The following is a 22,211-nucleotide window of genomic DNA, read 5'->3' as shown; positions in this document are numbered from 1 at the left end:
CCAATATATCCAAACACTGGCCAATATATCCAAACACGGCCAATATATCCAAACACCGGCCAATATATCCAAACACCGGCCAATATATCCAAACACCGGCTTCCAGGGCATTATTTTTTTATTTTATTTTACCTTTATTTAACTAGGCAAGTCAGTTAAGAACAAATTCTTATTTTCAATGACGGCCTAGGAACAGTGGGTTAACTGCCTTAAGGGGCAGAACGACAGATTAACTTTTATACAACGGGTTACCAACATATTCAAATAACGATTGACATATTTTCATAAAAAACGTTATTTTGATAAATTTACTCATACTATTTCATCCTTCCACGAGATATAGTCCCGACACAAATCTAGGGTTGCTACCCAAGCTGGCTGGTCGTTCGTTCTATCGGTTCGGTTGCCAGAGACGCGACCCAGTCGTTCAGTCTTTTTGTTCTGTATCTATGGACGTGACCCAGTCGTTCAGTCTTTTTGTTCTGTATCAATGGACGTGACCCAGTCGTTCAGTCTTTTTGTTCTGTATCAATGGACGTGACCCAGTCGTTCAGTCTTTTTGTTCTGTATCAATGGACGTGACCCAGTCGTTCAGTCTTTTTGTTCTGTATCAATGGACGCGACCCAGTCGTTCAGTCTTTTTGTTCTGCATCTATGGACGCGACCCAGTCGTTCAGTCTTTTTGTTCTGTATCTATGGACGCGACCCAGTCGTTCAGTCTTTTTGTTCTGTATCTAGGGACGCGACCCAGTCGTTCAGTCTTTTTGTTCTGTATCTATGGACGTGACCCAGTCGTTCAGTCTTTTTGTTCTGTATCTATGGACGCGACCCAGTCGTTCAGTCTTTTTGTTCTGTATCTATGGACGCGACCCAGTCGTTCGTTCTGAATGTTCCATTACCATATTGGCTGGCAATGTTCTTATCCTTTGCTTGTTAGCTAGCCAACTACGGCTAACTTACAGTCACGTCAAACAGTGCAGCCAGAATAACAGAAAAGTAGCTGCATTTGTGTTTGTTTGAGCTGTTTTCTAGTGACATTTACTTTACTTCCATAACACTGAGCTAATGATGCACAATTTCACCTAGCATAGAAAATATGCTCTCTCATCAGGACACTGTGAAATCAAACTGTCCACTTAGGAAGCAACACTGATTGACAATAAATTGCACATGATGTTGTACAAATGGAATAGACAACATGTGGAAATTATAGGCAATTAGCAAGACACCCCCAATAAAGGAGTGGTTCTGCAGGTGGGGACCACAGACCATTTCTCAGTTCCTATGCTTCCTGGCTGATGTTTTGGTCACTTTTGAATGCTGGCGGTGCTTTCACTCTAGTGGTAGCATGAGATGGAGTCTACAACCCACACAAGTGGCTCAGGTAGTACAGCTCATTCCGGATGGCACATCAATGCGAGCTGTGGCAAGAAGGTTTGCTGTGTCTGTCAGCGTAGTGTCCAGAGCATGGAGGCGCTACCAGGAGACAGGCCAGTACATCAGGAGACGTGGAGGAGGCCGTAGGAGGGCAACAACCCAGCAGCAGGACCGCTACCTCCGCCTTTGTGCAAGGAGGAGCAGGAGGAGCACTGCCAGAGCCCTGCAAAATGACCTCCAGCAGGCCACAAATGTGCATGTGTCTGCTCAAACGGTCAGAAACAGACTCCATGAGGGTGGTATGAGGGCCCGACGTCCACAGGTGGGGGTTGTGCTTACAGCCCAACACCGTGCAGGACGTTTGGCATTTGCCAGAGAACACCAAGATTGGCAAATTCGCCACTGGCGCCCTGTGCTCTTCACAGATGAAAGCAGGTTCACACTGAGCACATGTGACAGACGTGACAGAGTCTGGAGACGCCGTGGAGAACGTTCTGCTGCCTGCAACATCCTCCAGCATGACCGGTTTGGCGGTGGGTCAGTCATGGTGTGGGGTGGCATTTCTTTGGGGGGCCGCACAGCCCTCCATGTGCTCGCCAGAGGTAGCCTGACTGCCATTAGGTACCGAGATGAGATCCTCAGACCCCTTGTGAGACCATATGCTGGTGCGGTTGGCCCTGGGTTACTCCTAATGCAAGACAATGCTAGACCTCATGTGGCTGGAGTGTGTCAGCAGTTCCTGCAAGAGGAAGGCATTGATGCTATGGACTGGCCCGCCCGTTCCCCAGACCTGAATCCAATTGAGCACATCTGGGACATCATGTCTCGCTCCATCCACCAACGCCACGTTGCACCACAGACTGTCCAGGAGTTGGCGGATGCTTTAGTCCAGGTCTGGGAGGAGATCCCTCAGGAGACCATCCGCCACCTCATCAGGAGCATGCCCAGGCGTTGTAGGGAGGTCATACAGGCACGTGGAGGCCACACACACTACTGAGCCTCATTTTGACTTGTTTTAAGGACATTACATCAAAGTTGGATCAGCCTGTTGTGTGGTTTTCCACTTTAATTTTGAGTATGACTCCAAATCCAGACCTCCATGGGTTGATAAATTGGATTTCCATTGATTATTTTAGTGTGATTTTGTTGTCAGCACATTCAACTATGTAAAGAAAAAAGTATTTAATAAGATTATTTCTTTCATTCAGATCTAGGATGTGTTGTTTAAGTGTTCCCTTTATTTTTTTGAGCAGTATATATATAGAGAAAAATGATGCCAGCTGATTCATGGTTTCAACTGGCTGAGAAAAGCTGTCTGCCTGTCTATCTCGTCCCGACATGTTAATGTACTATGAGATAGGTGGAGATCAGATTTCAATATTGAAACAATGTTACAAGTGTCAGAGAGAGAGACAGCAAGGTTTATACAAATCTCTGCTGTTGAAAACTAAATGTTAGTCTAAAAGAAATGTGAGATAATGTCTATATGCTTTTTACAGTGGAGAACAAGTTTATAAATTGCCTGGCTGGGCTGATGAGACAGTGGATTGCGCAGTCAGATGGAACATAGTAAACAGGCATTCTAACATCATAGATTTAGCTGGTGGTAACTTGTGGAATAGACACTGGCTAGAATGGTTAAAACCGCAATCAGCATTCAGGATTAGAAGCACCCGTTGTATAATTTACAGTAGTACAAAACTGTCAGGGTCAGAACATAAAGTTACAGCATCTCTCACTACACCTCCTACTCTATTCTACCATAAGGGGGTGTTGTGAATCCAAACAGGAATTAACAAGCAATGGTCAGAGAATGCAACATAGTAGCACAGTGTACAGTCCTCAGGCAAAACCACCCACACACCAATTAACATCAGTACTAACATTACTTACCCCTCTATCAAGATATACGTACTGCTTGTAGGCTTCAACACACATAGACATGTACACACACACACACACACACACACACACACACACACACACACACACACACACACACACACACACACACACACACACACACACACACACACACGTGCAGTACCCATATGGACCACACACACGCTCACCCTCCTACATAGAATCATCCTAACACAAAACATGCATTAAGATTCAATTATTTGCAGCTTAGAAGTGCGTCCAACTGACCAGCAGTGTGTGTGCTGTGGCTAACGAAGGCAGGAACCATCTGGTGGTGTGATGGGAAACAATCTGTGTATTTGGACAGGTGACAGAGAAGGTGACACACACACACACACACACTGTGCATTTGGACAGGTGACAGAGAAGGTATGAAAAGCACAAACAAAGGGACACATCTGATTTAAAATCCTCCATCCTCCATTCACATATATAGTCTCTATGGTAACTACTAGCTGAGGCGTCATGGCAACAGGGCAGAGCTGGGATAAAAAGGCTAAACTATTATTATTGGCTTGATGACTTATTGACTGCCCACCATTATTGTGTTCAAGACTGGATATTAGCCAAGCAGAATGGGGAACAGTGTGTGTGTGTGTTTACGGGCTGTCTTATTGCTATTTCCCCTTCAAGGAGCATATTATACGATCAGTGAGGAATGCAGAGAGACTTGTCCAGCCCTGTGGGAGTATGACACACACACACACACACACACACACACACACACACACACACACACACACACACACACACAAAGAACACGGCACTGAGCACCCTACAGCACTACCCAGAAACACGCCCTCACATGCAAGGAATGAGCATGAAGCAATACACAGCCACCTGAAAACACTCATCTGTTAGCCCAGGTAGACAACACTAGTTATCACTAGTAGTCCCAACTAACATAAATAACCTCTGCTTTCAATGAGATCTCACAGCTTTTATTCACTAACACACACACTCCCCAAACCGTGTTCTCTGTCTGAGACAGTGTTCATTTTGTCAAAAAAGATTGTGACTAAAATATTCATCAAACACCTATTTTTCACTGGCAGTTAACAAGACTAAAACTGACTAAATAGACCCAGAACAAAAACTATAAATAAAGTAAAATGATTTTTCATTTTAGTTGACTAAAACATAACGAGACAAAATTATCTCTGGAACAAAAATGTGACTACTAAGTGGACTGGACAATAGTTTCTGAGACAGAGCTTTTCAATCATTTGTTAAAGCTACACCTTGTTCAGTCGTGTTACCTCATTAACACGCTATAGCTAACAACCTGGGGTGCGTTCAGCAGGACGCAACCTTTTGGAATGTTCAGATGGAAATATGTTATGTAAAACAAACATGTCTCTCTGACATGTTGAATAAGGAACAATGTCGGCTCGATTCATGGTATTTCTATCTGCAACGTTCAGGAACGTTTTTAAAACTGAACGTGGCGCTGGTAACATTACCAGTAGCCTGTTACGCGAACATTTGGTGAGAAAGGATAAGGGATAGCAAACAAAATGGCTAAGACTAAATCTAACAAACAGTGCCAAAATGAACACTGGTCTGAGAGGGTCAGGAAAACCACTAAGTCTCACACTAAGAGGAAGAGGTCCTGGGGGGAAATAACAGCCTCAACTTCTCTACCACTTTAACTCTCTAGAAAGCTTTCCAATCACGTTGAATTTTCTAATTACTCCATTCTGGGCTCTCAGCCTTTGCCTCCTCTAGGTGTCTTAATGGAGTGGTGCCACTCTGTCTGCCTGACAACAGGGAGGAAGGTGGAAATGAAAGGCTGTGGCGCCATCTTGTGCATGGCTATGTTACTGCAGCTGTCTCTCCAACATCCATCCATGTCATAGTCATCATAGCAATAATACAAACGCTACATGTCTGTTTCAATCATTCATTTTCTGTTGCATTTACAGTTTAGGCATTTAGCAGTAAGTGCCTTGCTCAAGGGCACATTGACACATATTTAACCTAGTCAGCCCCGGGATTCAAACCAGCGACCTTTGGGTTACTGGCCCAACGCCCCTAACCGCTAGGCTACCTGCCTATTCCACTTTGAATGAGTTTGCATTCTTACCAATCCCATGTCTAGGATGTAAGCAGCTCTGAAAAGAACAAGGGTAAAAGCCCATCTTAAAGTTCAAAACAGATCTAAATCAAGTAGATCTCTGTGGCTCAAAAGCTGAATATGATTTGTCTACTGGAAGGATTCATGGTGGTGTTCAGTAGTTACACAGCACAATAATACATTTTGGTGCTACCTGAAATCGTCCAATAAGAATGCTCTTATTGGTGTTCCATTTCAATATGGTTGGACATTTGGTGCTTCCTCACATTTCTTCTGTGAGAGAGGCTTGGCGATCTGTTCTGAAGATGGAAGCATTGACGTCTACCTCATTGACAGTTGCAACAAGGAAGCTCTTGCAACTGGTCTCTCTCTGTGTCTGCGTGTGTCTGTGTGTGTGTGTGTGTGTGTGTGTGTGTGTGTGTGTGTGTCTGTGTGTGTGTGTGTGTGTGTGTGTGTGTGTGTGTGTGTGTGTGTGTGTGTGTGTGTGTGTGTACAGAAGAGGACGGATTAAGAGGTGTTTCTGGAGCAACATTATTCTCATCCCACAACAGCAGGCCTGTATATGTACACACACAGACACCTAGTTCTGTTTGAAACCTTTCCACAATGGCCCTCCGCCTCTCCATTGTCTCCCGGTCGCCACAGAATCTGTGGCCCATTGCGATTATAAAGTAAAGTGATTTACTGGGAAAGCAATCGAGAAACAATTCTCCCCATCACTCTCCCTCTGTTATTTACCATCTCTCTCTCATGGTATTCTCTCTCTATACACACACACACACACACACACACACACACACACACACACACACACACACACACACACACACACACACACACACACACACACACACACACACACACACACACACACACACACACATACATACATACATACATACATACATACATATATATGTACGTCGGGCCCTCATACCACCCTCATGGAGTCTGTTTCTGACCGTTTGAGCAGACACATGCACATTTGTGGCCTGCTGGAGGTCATTTTGCAGGGCTCTGGCAGTGCTTCTCCTGCTCCTCCTTGCACAAAGGCAGAGGTAGCGGTCCTGCTGCTGGGTTGTTGCCCTCCTACGGCCTCCTCCATGTCTCCTGATGTACTGGCCTGTCTCCTGGTAGCGCCTCCATGCTCTGGACACTACGCTGACAGACACAGCAAACCTTCTTGCCACAGCTCGCATTGATGTGCCATCCTGGATGAGCTGCACTACCTGAGCCACTTGTGTGGGTTGTAGACGCCGTCTCATGCTACCACTAGAGTGAAAGCACCGCCAGCATTCAAAAGTGACCAAAACATCAGCCAGGAAGCATAGGAACTGAGAAGTGGTCTGTGGTCACAACCTGCAGAACCACTCCTTTATTCGGGGTGTCTTGCTAATTGCCTATAATTTCCACCTGTTGTCTATTCCATTTGCACAACAGCATGTGAAATGTATTGTCAATCAGTGTTGCTTCCTAAGTGGACAGTTTGACTTCACAGAAGTGTGATTGACTTGGAGTTACATACACACACACACACACACACACACACACACTCTCTCGCTCTTTATAGTCTCTCTATACATATATTCTCTCTCTCTCTATACTCTCCCTCTATATATACACATACTCTCTCTCAATTTAAGGGGCTTTATTGGCATGGGAAACATATGTTTAGATTGCCAAAGCAAGTGAAACAACAAAAATGAACAGTAAACAGTACACACAGAAGTTTTGTGACATTTCTAATGTCACATTATGGCTATGTACAGTGTTGTAACAATGTGCAAATAGTTAAAGTACAAAAGGGAAAATAAATCAACATAAATATGGGTTGTATTTACAATGGTGTTTGTTCTTCACTGGTTGCCCTTTTCTTGTGGCAACAGGTCACAAATGTTGATGCTGTGATTGCACACGGTGGTATTTCACCCAATAGATATGGGAGTTTATCAAAATTGGATTTGTTTTCAAATTCTTTGTGGGTCTGTGTAATCTGAGGGAAATACATGTTTCTAATATGGTCATACATTTGGCAGGAGGTTAGGAAGTGCAGCTCAGTTTCCACCTCATTTTGTGGGCAGTGTGCACATAGGCAGACCTGGCTCTCAAGAGAAGACAGGCTATGGCGGCCTTTCTCAATAGCAAGGCTATGCTCACTGAGTCTGTACATAGTCAAAGAGTTCCTTAACCTTGGGTCAGTCACAGTGGTCAGTATTCTGCCACTGTGTACTTTCTGTTTAGGGCCAAATAGCCTTCTTGTTTGCTCAGTTTTTTGGATAATTCTTTCCAATGTGTCAAGTATTTATCTTTTTGTTTGATCATTTAGTTGGGTGTAATTGTGCTCTCTCTCTCTCCAGTAGCCAGTGTGAAGGGCATTGACCTCTACATCACCCCAGAGACAGAGTCCAGCTGCACTCCTCCTATACTCATTATAGGGCTTCTCTCTGTCACCAAACACACACACGTCGTTCCCATCCTCTTTCCTGTCCCCAGTGTCAGTGTGACGCAGTGGAAACCCCCTAACCCAAATGTAATGGTACTGTCATTTGTATACAGTAATCAGGCGAGGGAAGCAGGAGTCATGCTCTCAATGATTGGTAGTGAGGAACCACACACTGCGCGCACACACACACACACACACACACACACTGGAGTCACACGCTCAAGTGCTAATGAAGCAATGTGTTTTAATTAATAATAGTGTGAACGGGAGTCCCACATCTGACAGAGATGAACTATTGCACTGAAATTAACTCACAAATGCAGGGGTGTACATACGCACACACACACACATACAAATGCAGGGGAGTGTACATACACACACACACACACACACACACACACACACACACACACACACACACACACACACACACACACACACACACACACACACACACACACACACACACACAAATGCAGGGGAGTGTACATACACACACACACAGTTTTGTGCAGAAGTGAATATCTTTGCGGGTCTCTTCTCTACCCTCCTGTGGCTCTAACTCAAACTACACCCTCCTCTCAATCCTCTACAGCCATTTCCTCTCCCCATCCCTCTCCTCCATCTGAACAGTATACTAACATCCACCTTCTGTAATACGTTTCACCTCCACATTTGTTTTCAGATCAGAGAGGAGAGGAGAGAGGAAAGGAGATGAGGAAAGGAGACTACTGAGATGCATTCCACCCCCAGAAGAGAGAGAGTCGACAAGGAAAGCAGGCCACTGAGAGACTACTGAGAGACCCTGGACAAACAGTGCTCCACATCGCCCTGGACAAACAGTGTTCCACATCGCCCTGGACAAACAGTGCTCCACATCGCCCTGGACAAACAGTGTTCCACATCGCCCTGGACAAACAGTGCTCCACATCGCCCTGGACAAACAGTGCTCCACATCGCCCTGGACAAACAGTGCTCCACATCGCCCTGGACAAACAGTGTTCCACATCGCCCTGGACAAACAGTGCTCCACATCGCCCTGGACAAACAGTGTTCCACATCGCCCTGGACAAACAGTGCTCCACATCGCCCTGGACAAACAGTGCTCCACATCGCCCTGGACAAACAGTGCTCCACATCGCCCTGGACAAACAGTGTTCCACATCGCCCTGGACAAACAGTGTTCCACATCGCCCTGGACAAACAGTGTTCCACACCGCCCTGGACAAATAGTGTTACACATCGCCCTGGACAAACAGTGTTACACATCGCCCTGGACAAACCGTGTTACACATCGCCCTGGACAAACCGTGTTCCACATCGCCCTGGACAAACAGTGTTCCACATCGCCCTGGACAAACAGTGTTACACATCGCCCTGGACAAACAGTGTTACACATCGCCCTGGACAAACAGTGTTACACATCGCCCTGGACAAACAGTGTTACACATCGCCCTGGACAAACAGTGTTACACATCGCCCTGGACAAACAGTGCTCCACATCGCCCTGGACAAACAGTGTTCCACATCGCCCTGGACAAACAGTGTTCCACATCGCCCTGGACAAACCGTGTTACACATCGCCCTGGACAAACAGTGTTCCACATCGCCCTGGACAAACAGTGCTCCACATCGCCCTGGACAAACAGTGCTCCACATCGCCCTGGACAAACAGTGTTACACATCGCCCTGGACAAACAGTGTTACACATCGCCCTGGACAAACCGTGTTACACATCGCCCTGGACAAACCGTGTTACACATCGCCCTGGACAAACAGTGTTACACATCGCCCTGGACAAACAGTGTTCCACATCTCCCTGGACAAACAGTGTTACACATCGCCCTGGACAAACAGTGTTACACATCGCCCTGGACAAACAGTGTTACACATCGCCCTGGACAAACAGTGTGGGTGGTTTCCCCGGTGTTGTGAGACATTGCCTCCCAAGTGCTTATATAACTCTCTCTCTCTATCTCTCTCTACACCTTTCTCTACCCCCTCCAGTGGATCAGTCATCCCTTCATACCGCACCGGAGGAGAGAAAACACGCCATCCTCCTCTCTTCTCACAGAAACCAGCAGGCACTCGATTTAATCAACTCTGATCACTAAATACAGGAGGTGTGTGTGTGTGTGTTAGCGTACAGTACATGTGTGTGTCTGACAATTTACATCAATTCACAGAAAGCTCTTACATATAGTAGCATATCTCTGAACAGATGAACTAGGCTGCTATTACAGTTCAGCAGAGTACAATAAGTACTAGGAAGAGAGTGGCTCGAACGTTTCCCCAACCAACCCACCAACCCTGTAACCAACCCACCAACCCTGTAACCAACCAACCCACCAACCCTGTAACCTGCCCACCAACCCTGTAACCCACCCACCAACCCTGTTACAAACACACTCACCCTGTAACCAACCCACCAACCTTGTAACCAACCAATCCACCCTGTAACCCACCAACCAACCCACCAACCCTGTTACCAACCCTGTAACCCACCCACCAACCCTGTTACAAACCCACTCACCCTGTAACCAACCCACCAACCTTGTAACCAACCAATCCACCCTGTAACCCATCAACCAACCCACCAACCCTGTTACCAACCCTGTAACCCACCCACCAACCCTGTTACAAACCCACTCACCCTGTAACCAACCCACCAACCTTGTAACCAACCAATCCACCCTGTAACCCACCAACCAACCCACCAACCCTGTTACCAACCCACCAATCCAACAACCCTGTTACCAACCTACCAACCCTGTAACCAACCAACCCACCAGCCCTGCAAACAACCCACTAACCAACCCACCAACCCTGTAGCCAACCCACCAACCCTGTAACCAACCCACCAACCCTGTAACCCACCAACCCTGTAACCCACCAACCAAACCTGTTACCAACCAACCAATCCACCTACCCTGTAACCAACCAACCCACCAGCCCTGCAAACAACCCACTAACCAACCCACCAACCCTGTAAACCACCAACCCTGTAACCCACCAACCCTGTAACCAACCCACTAACACTGTAACCAACCCACCAACCCTGTAACCCACCAACCCTGTAACCAACCCACTAACACTGTAACCAACCCACCAACCCTGTAACCCACCAACCCTGTAACCAACCCACTAACACTGTAACCAACCCACCAACCCTGTAAACCACCAACCCTGTAACCAACCCACCAACCCTGTAACCAACCCACTAACCCTGTAACCAACCCATCCACCCTGTAACCCACCAACCAACCCTGTTACCAACCCACCAATCCACCAACCCTGTAACCAACCTACCAACCCTGTAACCAACCAACCCACCAGCCCTGCAAACAACCCACTAACCAACCCACCAACCCTGTAACCAACCCACCAACCCTGTAAACCACCAACCCTGTAACCAACCTACCAACCCTGTAACCAACCAACCCACCAGCCCTGCAAACAACCCACCAAACCTGTAACCAACCCACCAACCCTGTAACCATCCCATCCACCCTGTAACCCACCAACTAACCCACCAAACCAGTTACCAACCCACCAACCCTGTAACAACCCACCAACCCTGTAACCAACCCATCCACCCTGTAACCCACCAACCAACCCTGTTAACAACCCACCAATCCACCAACCCTGTTACCAACCCACCAACCCTGTAACCAACCCTGTAACCAACCAACCCACCAGCCCTGCAAACAACCCACTAACCAACCCACCAACCCTGTAACCCACCAACCCTGTAACCCACCAACCAACCCTGTTAACAACCCACCAATCCACCAAACCAGTTACCAACCCACCAACCCTGTAACCAACCAACCAACCAACCCTGTTAACAACCCACCAATCCACCAAACCAGTTACCAACCCACCAACCCTGTAACCAACCAACCCACCAGCCCTGCAAACAACCCACTAACCAACCCACCAACCCTGTAACCCACCAACCCTGTAACCCACCAACGCTGTAACCAACCCTGTAACCCACCCACCCTGTAACCAACCCTGTAACCAACCCACCAACCAACCCATCCACCCTGTAACCCACCAACCAACCCACCAACCCTGTAACCAACCCACCAACCCTGTAACCAACCCACCAACCCTGTAACCCACCAACCAACCCACCAAACCTGTAACCAACCCACCAACCCTGTAACCAACCCACCAACCCTGTAACCAACCCACCATCCCTGTAACCAATCAACCAACCCACCAACCAACCCACCAACCCTGTAACCAACCCACCATCCCTGTAACCAATCAACCAACCCACTAACCAACCCACCAACCCTGTAACCAATCCGCCAACCAACCAACCAACCAACCAACCAACCAACCAACCAACCCACCAACCCTGTAACCAATCCACCAACCCTGCAACCCACCAACCCTGCAACCCACCAACCAACCAACCCACCAACCAACCAACCCACCAACCCTGTAACCAATCCACCAACCCGGCAACCCACCAACCCTGCAACCAACCCACCAACCCTGCAACCAACCCACCAACCCTGCAACCCACAACCAAGCGGTGTGTTCCAACGATCCAAAGATGACAAAATCTGTCAGGGGGACCATGTGACCTCCACCTGTGCTCCCCGTGTCATCTTCTATCTGTTCTGTGGACTAAAGATAGATCCTAATAAACAAACTAGAAAATGAACATTTACTGACAGTAATGTGTGTGCTTGCTTCTACTGTCTTCTTCAGTCAGTATTTCTATAGTAGCGCATGGGGAATAACAGCAGTGTGTTTTCAGCAAGCACATTAAAAAAGAGCAATAACCAGCAATAACCAGTAATAGACTCACATTGATGAGTTCTATCTCCCAGATCTTCTTGACCAGTTCCATGGAGGTGTATCCGTTGATGAGGAAGGACTTAGTGTAGTCTCCCAGCTCCAAAGACTCCAGCCACTCAGCCACTGACGTGGGGTTGTTACCGTCATAGCCGATAGGACGCACCTGGAGGGGGAAGGAGGAGGGGACAGACTGTTACTAGATGATATGAAGAGCAATGATACAGGACACTCAAACTAGGCAGGGGGGCAGAGAGGGAGGCAGGGAGGGAGGAAAGGAGGGAGGGGGGCAGAGAGGGAGACAGGGAAGGAGGAAAGGAAGGAGGCAGGGAGGCAGGAAAGGAGGGAGGGGGGCAAAGAGGGAGGCAGGGAGGGAGGGGGGCAGAGAAGGAGGCAGGGAGGGAAGAATGCAGGGAGGCAGGGAGGGAGGAAAGGAGGGAGGGGAGCAGAGAGGGAGACAGGGAGGGAGGGGGGCAGAGAGGGAGACAGGGAGTGAGGAAAGGAGCTAGGCAGAGAGTGAGGGAAGGAGGGAGCAGAGAGGGAAGGAGAGACCGTCAATAAATTACAGATATATAGATGACATACTAACTAGAGTACACCATCAAAGGCTCAAACTGGACGAAGACAGATGGAGGGAGGGAGGGGAAGCATAGCCTGTGCTGCATGTAAAATGATGACTTAAATACAGAAATTGAATATAAGATTCTGAATTGCATATCAACCCTTAGCACCCAAGGACATGATAAGCATTATAGAGAAGATCCCACCTAGCCATTCAGAGGGAGAGGCAGGGCTAGTTCCATACTGCTTACAGAATAGCTATCTAAATCCTTCAGATCAACAAGGGGTGTAGGGGCTAAAGGTTTATTTAGGATTAGGCAAATGCATCTTATTCTTCCCTATATTTACTTGGTATGGTGTGATGGCCTATGTGACGTGAGAATATATTTCACAGTAAGTGTGTCTCAGCACTTTCTTTTGCAATTCTTTTGCAACACGACTTCAGAGGAGACGAGCATTCTGCTTTTTCTCATAGAAGAGGATATATCTGAAGTAATAAGGACTCGGGATCCAACTTTGAAGAAGAGTTGGGACTTTGGAGTGAGCACATCGTATGACATTTTCCTAAAATTTGCATCCTTCTTTCCACAAGGTGAGGGAGAAGAGAGATGATTTCCCTGTAGTTTGAAAACTTTGCAGGGATCAGAGAAGGAAAGTGCTGACTGAGATTACATTTAAGAAGATTGGTTACCCAGAGTCCCTCCCTCCCTCCCTCCCTCCCTCATTTAATTGACATCTCTCACTTAGTTGGCTATATTGGTTGTGTGTGTGACTGCACAAGGGAAGTTTCAACCATTTTGAATGTTATATCGTTTTTAGAGCGATGTTCTATTGGCGAATAACTCAGATACACATGAAAACATGAAATGACCCCAGGATTAGATAGAACGTCGCTCAGAGATGCACAAATACAATATACAATATTTCATTTATACTGGTGAAGAGTTCATCTTCTGATGTTATCCCCTCCACAGAATCCTAATGATGCTAGATCATTTTTACTGCAGTACACGCAAACGCACACACACAGTACTGACCCTGGGCAGTAGGCGTATGGCCTGTAGCAGCCTCTGTCTGTGGGCTGAGTTGAGGATCCCGATCTCCAGCAGGTCCTGGTCCTCCACCACGTTACTGCCCTGCATGGGGAACATACACATGACATCATCAGTCCATTGATCAATGACATCATCATGCAGAGACCTCTGTTCACTACTCCACCCATCCCAATGCCTTGTTGTGAGGGGTATCTTGCATAAATGGCTACCAATAATGTAACTAGTTTCTTAGTTATTTGCAATGAAGTATTTACACTGTAGTTTATGTAATGCACCCCCTACCCAGCACGCACGCAACCTAGATTTATTTTCCCTTTTGTTCTTTAACTATTTGCACATTATTACAACACTCCATATAAACATAATGGCATTTTTTGGTTTTTCACTTTTGTTTATTATACATTTCATATGTAAACATATGTTTCCCATGCTAATAAAGCCCCTTAAATTGAAATGTAATTGACCGAGTGAGTGAGTGAGTGAGTGAGTGAGTGAGTGAGTGAGTGAGTGAGTGAGTGAGTGAGTGAGTGAGTGAGTGAGTGAGTGAGTGAGTGAGTGAGTGAGTGAGTGAGTCAGTTTCGGCTCAATTTGCTTTCGGCTCAATTTGGCATGAGGGCCTGCTATACAAATTGATGGAAATTGGTGTTGGGGGAAAAACACACAGCATTATAAAATCCATGTACACAAACAACAAGTGTGCGGTTAAAATTGGCAAAAAACACACATTTCTGTAAAAAGGGCCGGGGGGTGAGACAAATCAAATACAATTTTATTTCTCTAATGCGCCGAATACAACAAGTGTAGACCTCACAGTGAAATGCTTACTTACAAGCCCTTAACCAACTATGCAGAATTTTTTTTTAAATAAATAAAAGTAACAAATAATTAAAGAGCAGCAGTAAAATAACAATAGCGAGGCTATATACAGGGGGGTACCGGTACAGAGTCAATGTGCGGGGGCACTGGTTAGTCGAGGTAAAATGTATATGTAGGTGACTATGGATAGATAATAACAGAGAATAGCAGCAGCATAAAGGGGGGGGGGGGGGCAATGCAAATAGTCTGAGTAGCCATTTGATTAGCTGTTCCGGAGTCTTATGGCTTGGGGGTAGAAGCTGTTTAGAAGCCTCTTGAACCTAGACTTGGCGCTCCGGTATCGCTTGCCGTGCAGTAGCAGAGAGAACAGTCTATGACTAGGGTGGCTGGAGTCTTTGACAATTTTATGGCCTTGTAGAGGTCCTGGATGGCAGGAAGCTTGGCCCCAGTGATGTACTGGGCCGTACGCACTACCCTCTGCAGTCGGAGGCCGAGTAGTTGCCATACCAGGCAGTGATGCAACCCGTCAGGATGCTCTCGATGGTGCAGCTGTAGAACCTTTTGAGGATATGAGGACCCATGCCAAATCTTTTCAGTCTCCTGAGAGGGAATAGGTTTTGCCGTGCCCTCTTCACAACTGTCTTGGTGTGCTTGGACCATGTTAGTTTGTGATGTGGACACCAAGGAACTTGAAGCTCTCAACCTGCTCCACTACAGCCCTGTTGATGAGAATGGGGGCGTGCTCGGTCTTCCTTTTCCTGTAGTCCACAATCATCTCCTTTGTCTTGATCACATTGAGGGAGAGGTTGCTGTCCTGGCACCACACGGCCAGGTCTCTGACCTCCTCCTTAAAACCTGTTAAGGTATAGGGGGCAGTATTTTCACTTTTGGATGAAAAGCGTGCCCAGAGTAAACTGCCTAATACTCGGGCCCAGAGTCAAATATTTGCATATTATTAGTAGATTTGGATAGAAAACACTCTGAAGTTTCTAAAACTGTTTGAATGATGTCTGTGAGTATAACAGAACTCATATGGCAGGCAAAAACCTGAGAAAAATCCAACCAGGAAGTGGGAAATCTGACACTTGTAGTCTTTCAAACCATTGCCTATTGAAACTACAGTGTCTGTGATGTCATGTTGCACTTCCTAAGGCTTCCACTAGATGTCAACAGTCTTTAGAAAGTTGTTTGAGGGAATAACAGCCGGTTCAAGCAGTGGACTGTCTGAGGTCATGTAGTTACTTCATGTGCATTCACGCATGGCCAGCATTTTTTATTTTTCTTCTGTAATGAATACGCTATTGTCCAGTTGGAATATTATCGATTATTTATGTTAAAAACACCCTAAGGATTTATTGTAAACATTGTTTGACATGTTTCTACAAATGGTAATGGAACTTTTTAGCTTTTCGTCTATTGAATGGCGCTCCCGCATCGTGCCTTTGGAATAGTGTTCTGGACGCGCCAACAAAACGGAGGTATTTGGACATAAATGATGGACTTTATTGAACAAATGAACATTTCTTGTGGAAGTGGGAGTCCTGCGAGTGCATTCCGCCGAAGATCAGCAAAGGTAAGGAAAGATTTAGAACACTAATTTAGAGTTTTACTGATGCCATGACTTGGCGGGTAGCTGTATAGCTTGCATTGATGGTTGCTCTGTACTCAGAATATTAAACAATGTGCTTTTCGCTGAAAAGCTATTTTAAAATCTGACACAGCGGTTGCATTAAGGAGTAGTATATCTATAATTCTTTAAATAATTGTTATATATTTTGTCAACGTTTATGATGAGTATTTCTGTAAATTAATGTGCACATTCACCGGAAGTTTTGGGAGGCAAAAATTTTCTGAACATCACGCGCCAATGTAAAATGCTGTTTTTGGATATAAATATGAACTTGATCGAACAAAACATACATGTATTGTGTAATATGATGTCCTATGAGTGTCATCTGATGAAGATTGTCAAAGGTTAGTGCTTAATTTTAGCTGTATTTCTGGTTTTTGTGACGCCTCTCCTTGCTAGGAAAATGGCTGTGTGGCTTTTCTTGTTTAGGTGGTGTGCTAACATAATCTAATGTTTTGCTTTCACTGTAAAGCCTTTTTGAAATCGGACAATGTGGTTGCATTAAGGAGAAGTGTATCTTTAAAATGGTGTAAAATAGTCGTATGTTTGAGAAATTTGAATTATTAGATTTTTTATGTTTTGTATTTCACGCCCTGCTATCCCATTGGCTGTTGGCTAGGGGTCCCGCTGGCAGAACGGGGTTCCGCTAGCGGAACGTCTGTCATCAACAGGTCTCGTCGTTGTCGGTGATCAGGCCTACTTCTGTTGCGTCATCAGCAAACTTAATGATGGTGTTGGAGTCATGTTTGGCAGTGCAGTCATGAGTGAACATGGAGTACAGGAGGGGACTAAGCACGCACCCGAGGGGCCTCCGTGTTGAGGATCAGCGTGGGTGCAGCCCGTCAGGAAGTCCAGGATCCAGTTGCAGAGGGACGTGTTTAGTCCCAGGGTCCTTAGCTTAGTGATGAGATTTGAGGGCACTATGGTGCTGAACGCTGAGCTGTAGTCAATGAATAGCATTCTCACATAGGTGTTCCTTTTGTCCAGGTGTGAAAAGGCAGTGTGGAATGCAATAGAGATTGAATCATCTGTGGATCTGTTGGGGCGGTATGCAAATTAGAGTGGGTCTAGGATTTCTGGGATGATGGTGTTGATGTGAGCCATGACCAGCCTTTCAAAGCACTTCATGGCTACAGACGTGAGTGCTATGGGTCGGTAGTCATTTAGGCAGGTTACCTTAGTGTTCTTGGGTACAGGCACTATGGTGGTCTGCTTGAAACATATTGGTATTACAGATTACAGAAAATGTCAGTGAAGACACTTGCCATTTGGTCTGCGCATTCTCGGAGTGCACGTCCTGGTAATCCGTCTGGCCCTGTGGCCTTGTGAATGTTGACCTGTTTTAAAGGTCTTCCTCACATTGGCTGCGGAGAGTGTGATCACACAGTCGTCCGGAACAGCCGATGCTCTCATATGCATGTTTCAGTGTTACTTGCCTCGAAGCGAGGATAGAAGTAATTTAGCTTGTCTGGTAGACTCGTGTCACTGGGCAGCTCTTGGCGGTGCTTCCCTTGGTAATCTGTGATAGTTTTCAAGCCCTGCCACATGTGGTGGTTAATTTCTTTACTATCAAATAAGAAGAGACAAACTTATCACACAAGTCGGAGTTATACTTAAACTAAATCTTTAATAATAAGAGCTTTGCAATAGCAATGACTTGTCAACGTATAACTCTGACTTGTGTGATAAGTTTGTCTCTCCTTATTTGATAGTAAAGAAATTAACCACCACACGCATCCGACGAGTGTCAGAGCCGGTGTAGTACGATTCGATCTTAGTCTTGTATTGACGCTTTGCCTGTTTGATGGTTCGTCAGAGGGCATAGCGGGATTTCTTATAAGCTTCCGGGTTAGAGTCCCGCTCCTTGAAGCTGCAGCTCTACCCTTTAGCTCAGTGCGGATGTTGCCTGTAATGCATGGCTTCTGGTTGGGGTATTTACGTACAGTCACTGTTGGGACGACGTCTTCGATGCACTTATTGATGAAGCCAGTGACTGATGTGGTGTACTCCTCAATGCCATCGGAAGAATCCCGGACCATATTCCAGTCTGTGCTAGCAAAACAGTCCTGTAGCTTAGTATCTGCTTCATTTGACCACTTTTTTATTGAGCGAGTCACTGGTGCTTCCTGCTTTCATTTGAGCTTGTAAGCAGGAATCAGGAGGATAGAATTATGGTCTGATTTGCCAAATGGAGGGCGAGGGAGAGATTTGTACACGTCTCTGTCTGTGGAGTAAAGACGGTCTAGAGTTTTTTTTCTCCCTCTGGTCAAACATTTAACATGTTGGTAGAAATGAGGTAAAACAGATTTAAGTTTCCCTGTATTAATGTCCCCGGCCACTAGGAGCGCCGCCTCTGGATGAGCGTTTTCCTGTTTGCTTATGGCTGTATACAGCTCGCTGGGTGTGTTCTTAGTGCCAGCATCAGTTTGTGGTGGTAAATAGACAGCTACAAAGAATATAGATGAAAACTCTCTAGGTAGATAGTGTGGTCTACAGCTTATCATGAGATACTCAGGCGAGATACTCAGGCGAGCAAAACGTTGAGACTTCCTTAGATATCGTGCACCAGCTGTTGTTTACAAATATACATAGACCAACACCCCTTGTCTTATCATAGGCTGCTGTTGTATCCTGCCGATACAGTGTATAACCCACCAGCTGTATGTTATTTATGTCGTCGTTCAGCCACGACTCGGTGAAACATAAGATATTACAGTTTTGAATGTCCTGTTGGTAGGATATACGTGCTTGTAGTTCGTCAACTTAATTATCCAGCGATTGTACGTTGGCCAATAGTACCGATGGCAAATTGCAGATTAGCCACTCGTCGCCGGATCCTCACAAGGCACCCCGACCTTCTCCCGCGATACCTACGTCTCTTTCTCTGGTCAATGACGAGGATGAGGGCCTGTTCGGGTGTCTGGAGTAAATACCTCTCGTCCGACTCATTTAAGAAAAATGATTCGCCCAGCTCAAGGTGAGTCATCGCTGTTCTGATGTCCAGAAGCTCTTTTCGGTCATAAAGACAGTAGCAGCAACATTATGTATAAAATAAGTTATAAACAATGCAAAAAAACAAACAAAATAACACGGTTGGTTAAGAGCCCATGAAACAGCAGCCATCCCCTCCGGCGCTCTCTTCAAAAAGGGATGCAGCTAAATCCCCACCTCTTCAACATATATATCAACGAATTGGTGAGGGCACTAGAACAGTCTGCAGCACCTGGCCTCACCCTACTAGAATCTGAAGTCAAATGTCTACTGATGATCTGGTGCTTCAGCAGCACCTAGATCTTCTGCACCGATTCTGTCAGACCTGGGCCCTGACAGTAAATCTCAGTAAGACAAAAATAATGGTGTTCCAAAAAGGTCCTGTTGCCAGGACCACAAATACAATTTCCATCTAGACACCGTTGCCCTGGAGCACACAAAAAACTATACATACCTCAGCCTAAACATCAGCGCCACTGGTAACTTTCACAACGTTGTGACCTATCTGAGACCAGGCAAGAAGGAACATAAAAAGGAACATAACATTCAACATACCAATTAGGATCTGGCAAAAAATACTTGTTATAGAACACATTGCAAAAGCATTGCAAAAACACCAAATAATGCACGCAGAACAGAATTAGGCCGATACCCGCTAATTATCAAAATCCAGAAAAGAGACGTCAAATTCTACAACCACCAAAACGGAAGCTATTCCCAAACCATCCATAACAAAGCCATCACCTACAGATAAATAAACCTAAGCAAGCTGGTCCTGGGGCTCTGTTCAAAAACACAAACAGACCCCACAGAGCCCCAGGACAACAACACAATTAGACCAAACCAAATCATGAGAAAACTAAAAGATAAATACTTGACACATTTACCCCAAAACTGAGAAAACTAGAATGCTATTTGGCCCTAAACAGAGAGTACACAGTGGCAGAATACCTGACCACTGTGACAGACTCAAAATTAAGGAAATCTTTGACTATGTACAGACTCAGTGAGGATAGCCTTGCTATTGAGAAAGGCCGCCGTAGGCAGACCTAGCTTTCAAGAGAAGACAGGCTATGTGCACACTGCCCACAAAATGAGGTGGAAACTGAGCTGCACTTCCTAACCTGCTGCCAAATGTATGACCATATTAGAGACACATATTTCCTTCAGATTACACAGATCCACAAAGAAATCGAAAACAAATCCAATTTTTATAAACTCCCATATCTATTGGGTGAAATACCACCATGTGCAATCACAGCATCAACATTTGTGACCTGTTGCCACAAGAAAAGGGCAACCAGTGAAGAACAAACACCATTGTAAATACAACCTATATTTATGTTTATTTATTTTCTCTTTTGTACTTTAACTATTTGCACATCATTACAACACTGTATATAGACATAATTACATTTACATTACATTTAAGTCAATTAGCAGACGCTCTTATCCAGAGCGACTTACAAATTGGTGCATTCACCTTATGATATCCAGTGGAACAACCACTTTACAATAGTGCATCTAAATCTTTTAAGGGGGGGGTTAGAAGGATTACTTTATCCTATCCCAGGTATTCCTTGAAGAGGTGGGGTTTCAGGTGTCTCCGGAAGGTGGTGATTGACGCCGCTGTCCTGGCGTCGTGAGGGAGCTTGTTCCACCATTGGGGTGCCAGAGCAGCGAACAGTTTTGACTGGGCTGAGCGGGAACTGTGCTTCCTCAGAGGTAGGGGGGCCAGCAGGCCAGAGGTGGATGAACGCAGTGCCCTTGTTTGGGTGTAGGGCCTGATCAGAGCCATAATATGACAAATGTCTTTATTTTTTTGGTACTTTTGTAAGTGTAATGTTTACTGTCACTTTTGTATTGTTTATAATCTATTTCACTTGCTTTGGCAATTTAAACATCTGTTTCCCATGCCAATAAAGGCCCTTATATTGAAATTGACAGAGACGGAGACAGAGACAGAGACAGAGACAAAGAAAGAGTGAATAAAGGACAGAGGAGAGAGGGAGAGAGAAAGACAAAGAAAGAGTGAACAAAGGACAGAGAGGGAGAGAAAGACAGAAAGAGAGAGCATTTGAGAGAGCGAGAGAATCAGACAAAGAAAGAAAGAAAGAGTGAACAAAGGACAGAGGGAGAGAAAGACAGAAAGAGAGAGTGTTTGAGAGATCAAGAGAGAGTTAGAGGAAGAAACAGAGAGCGAGAAACAGAGGCACCAGAGAGGTGAGGTGCTGGGGGTTGTCTCTCTCTCTGTGGAGCCCCAGCCTCAGGCTGTACTAAAGCCCAGACACAGATCACACCTGGTAGGGGGACTGAACTTGTCACTCATCCACATCTCATTCATCCCCTCTTAATCTCCCTCTCTCTTGGCCTGGCTAGACAATAACACAGATAGCTATCGATCTGAAGCACTGTCATCCTCAACGTGAACCTCTAACCTGCTGCTCTCTACAGACCAAGAGCCATGGGCTTATGTTGTATTTATGTACTGTATGGGGTGGTACATTAGGGTAACGTGATGCT

General features: G+C 45.8%; 1 protein-coding gene across 1 annotated transcript in view; it reads right to left on the bottom strand.

Moving 5' to 3' along the window:
• anks1b (ankyrin repeat and sterile alpha motif domain containing 1B) overlaps nt 1-22,211 on the bottom strand; it is a 323,994-nt gene that overhangs the window by 53,049 nt on the left and 248,734 nt on the right. The window contains 2 exon segments of the mRNA XM_045722208.1: nt 12,649-12,801; nt 14,234-14,332. Coding sequence (XP_045578164.1) covers nt 12,649-12,801; nt 14,234-14,332 — 252 coding nt within the window.

This window comes from Salmo salar, chromosome ssa07 (assembly GCF_905237065.1).
Source record: "Salmo salar chromosome ssa07, Ssal_v3.1, whole genome shotgun sequence".
Lineage (NCBI taxonomy): Eukaryota > Metazoa > Chordata > Actinopteri > Salmoniformes > Salmonidae > Salmo > Salmo salar.
Note: the sequence above shows the minus strand (reverse complement) of the source record. Positions and strands in the feature narration are given on the sequence as shown.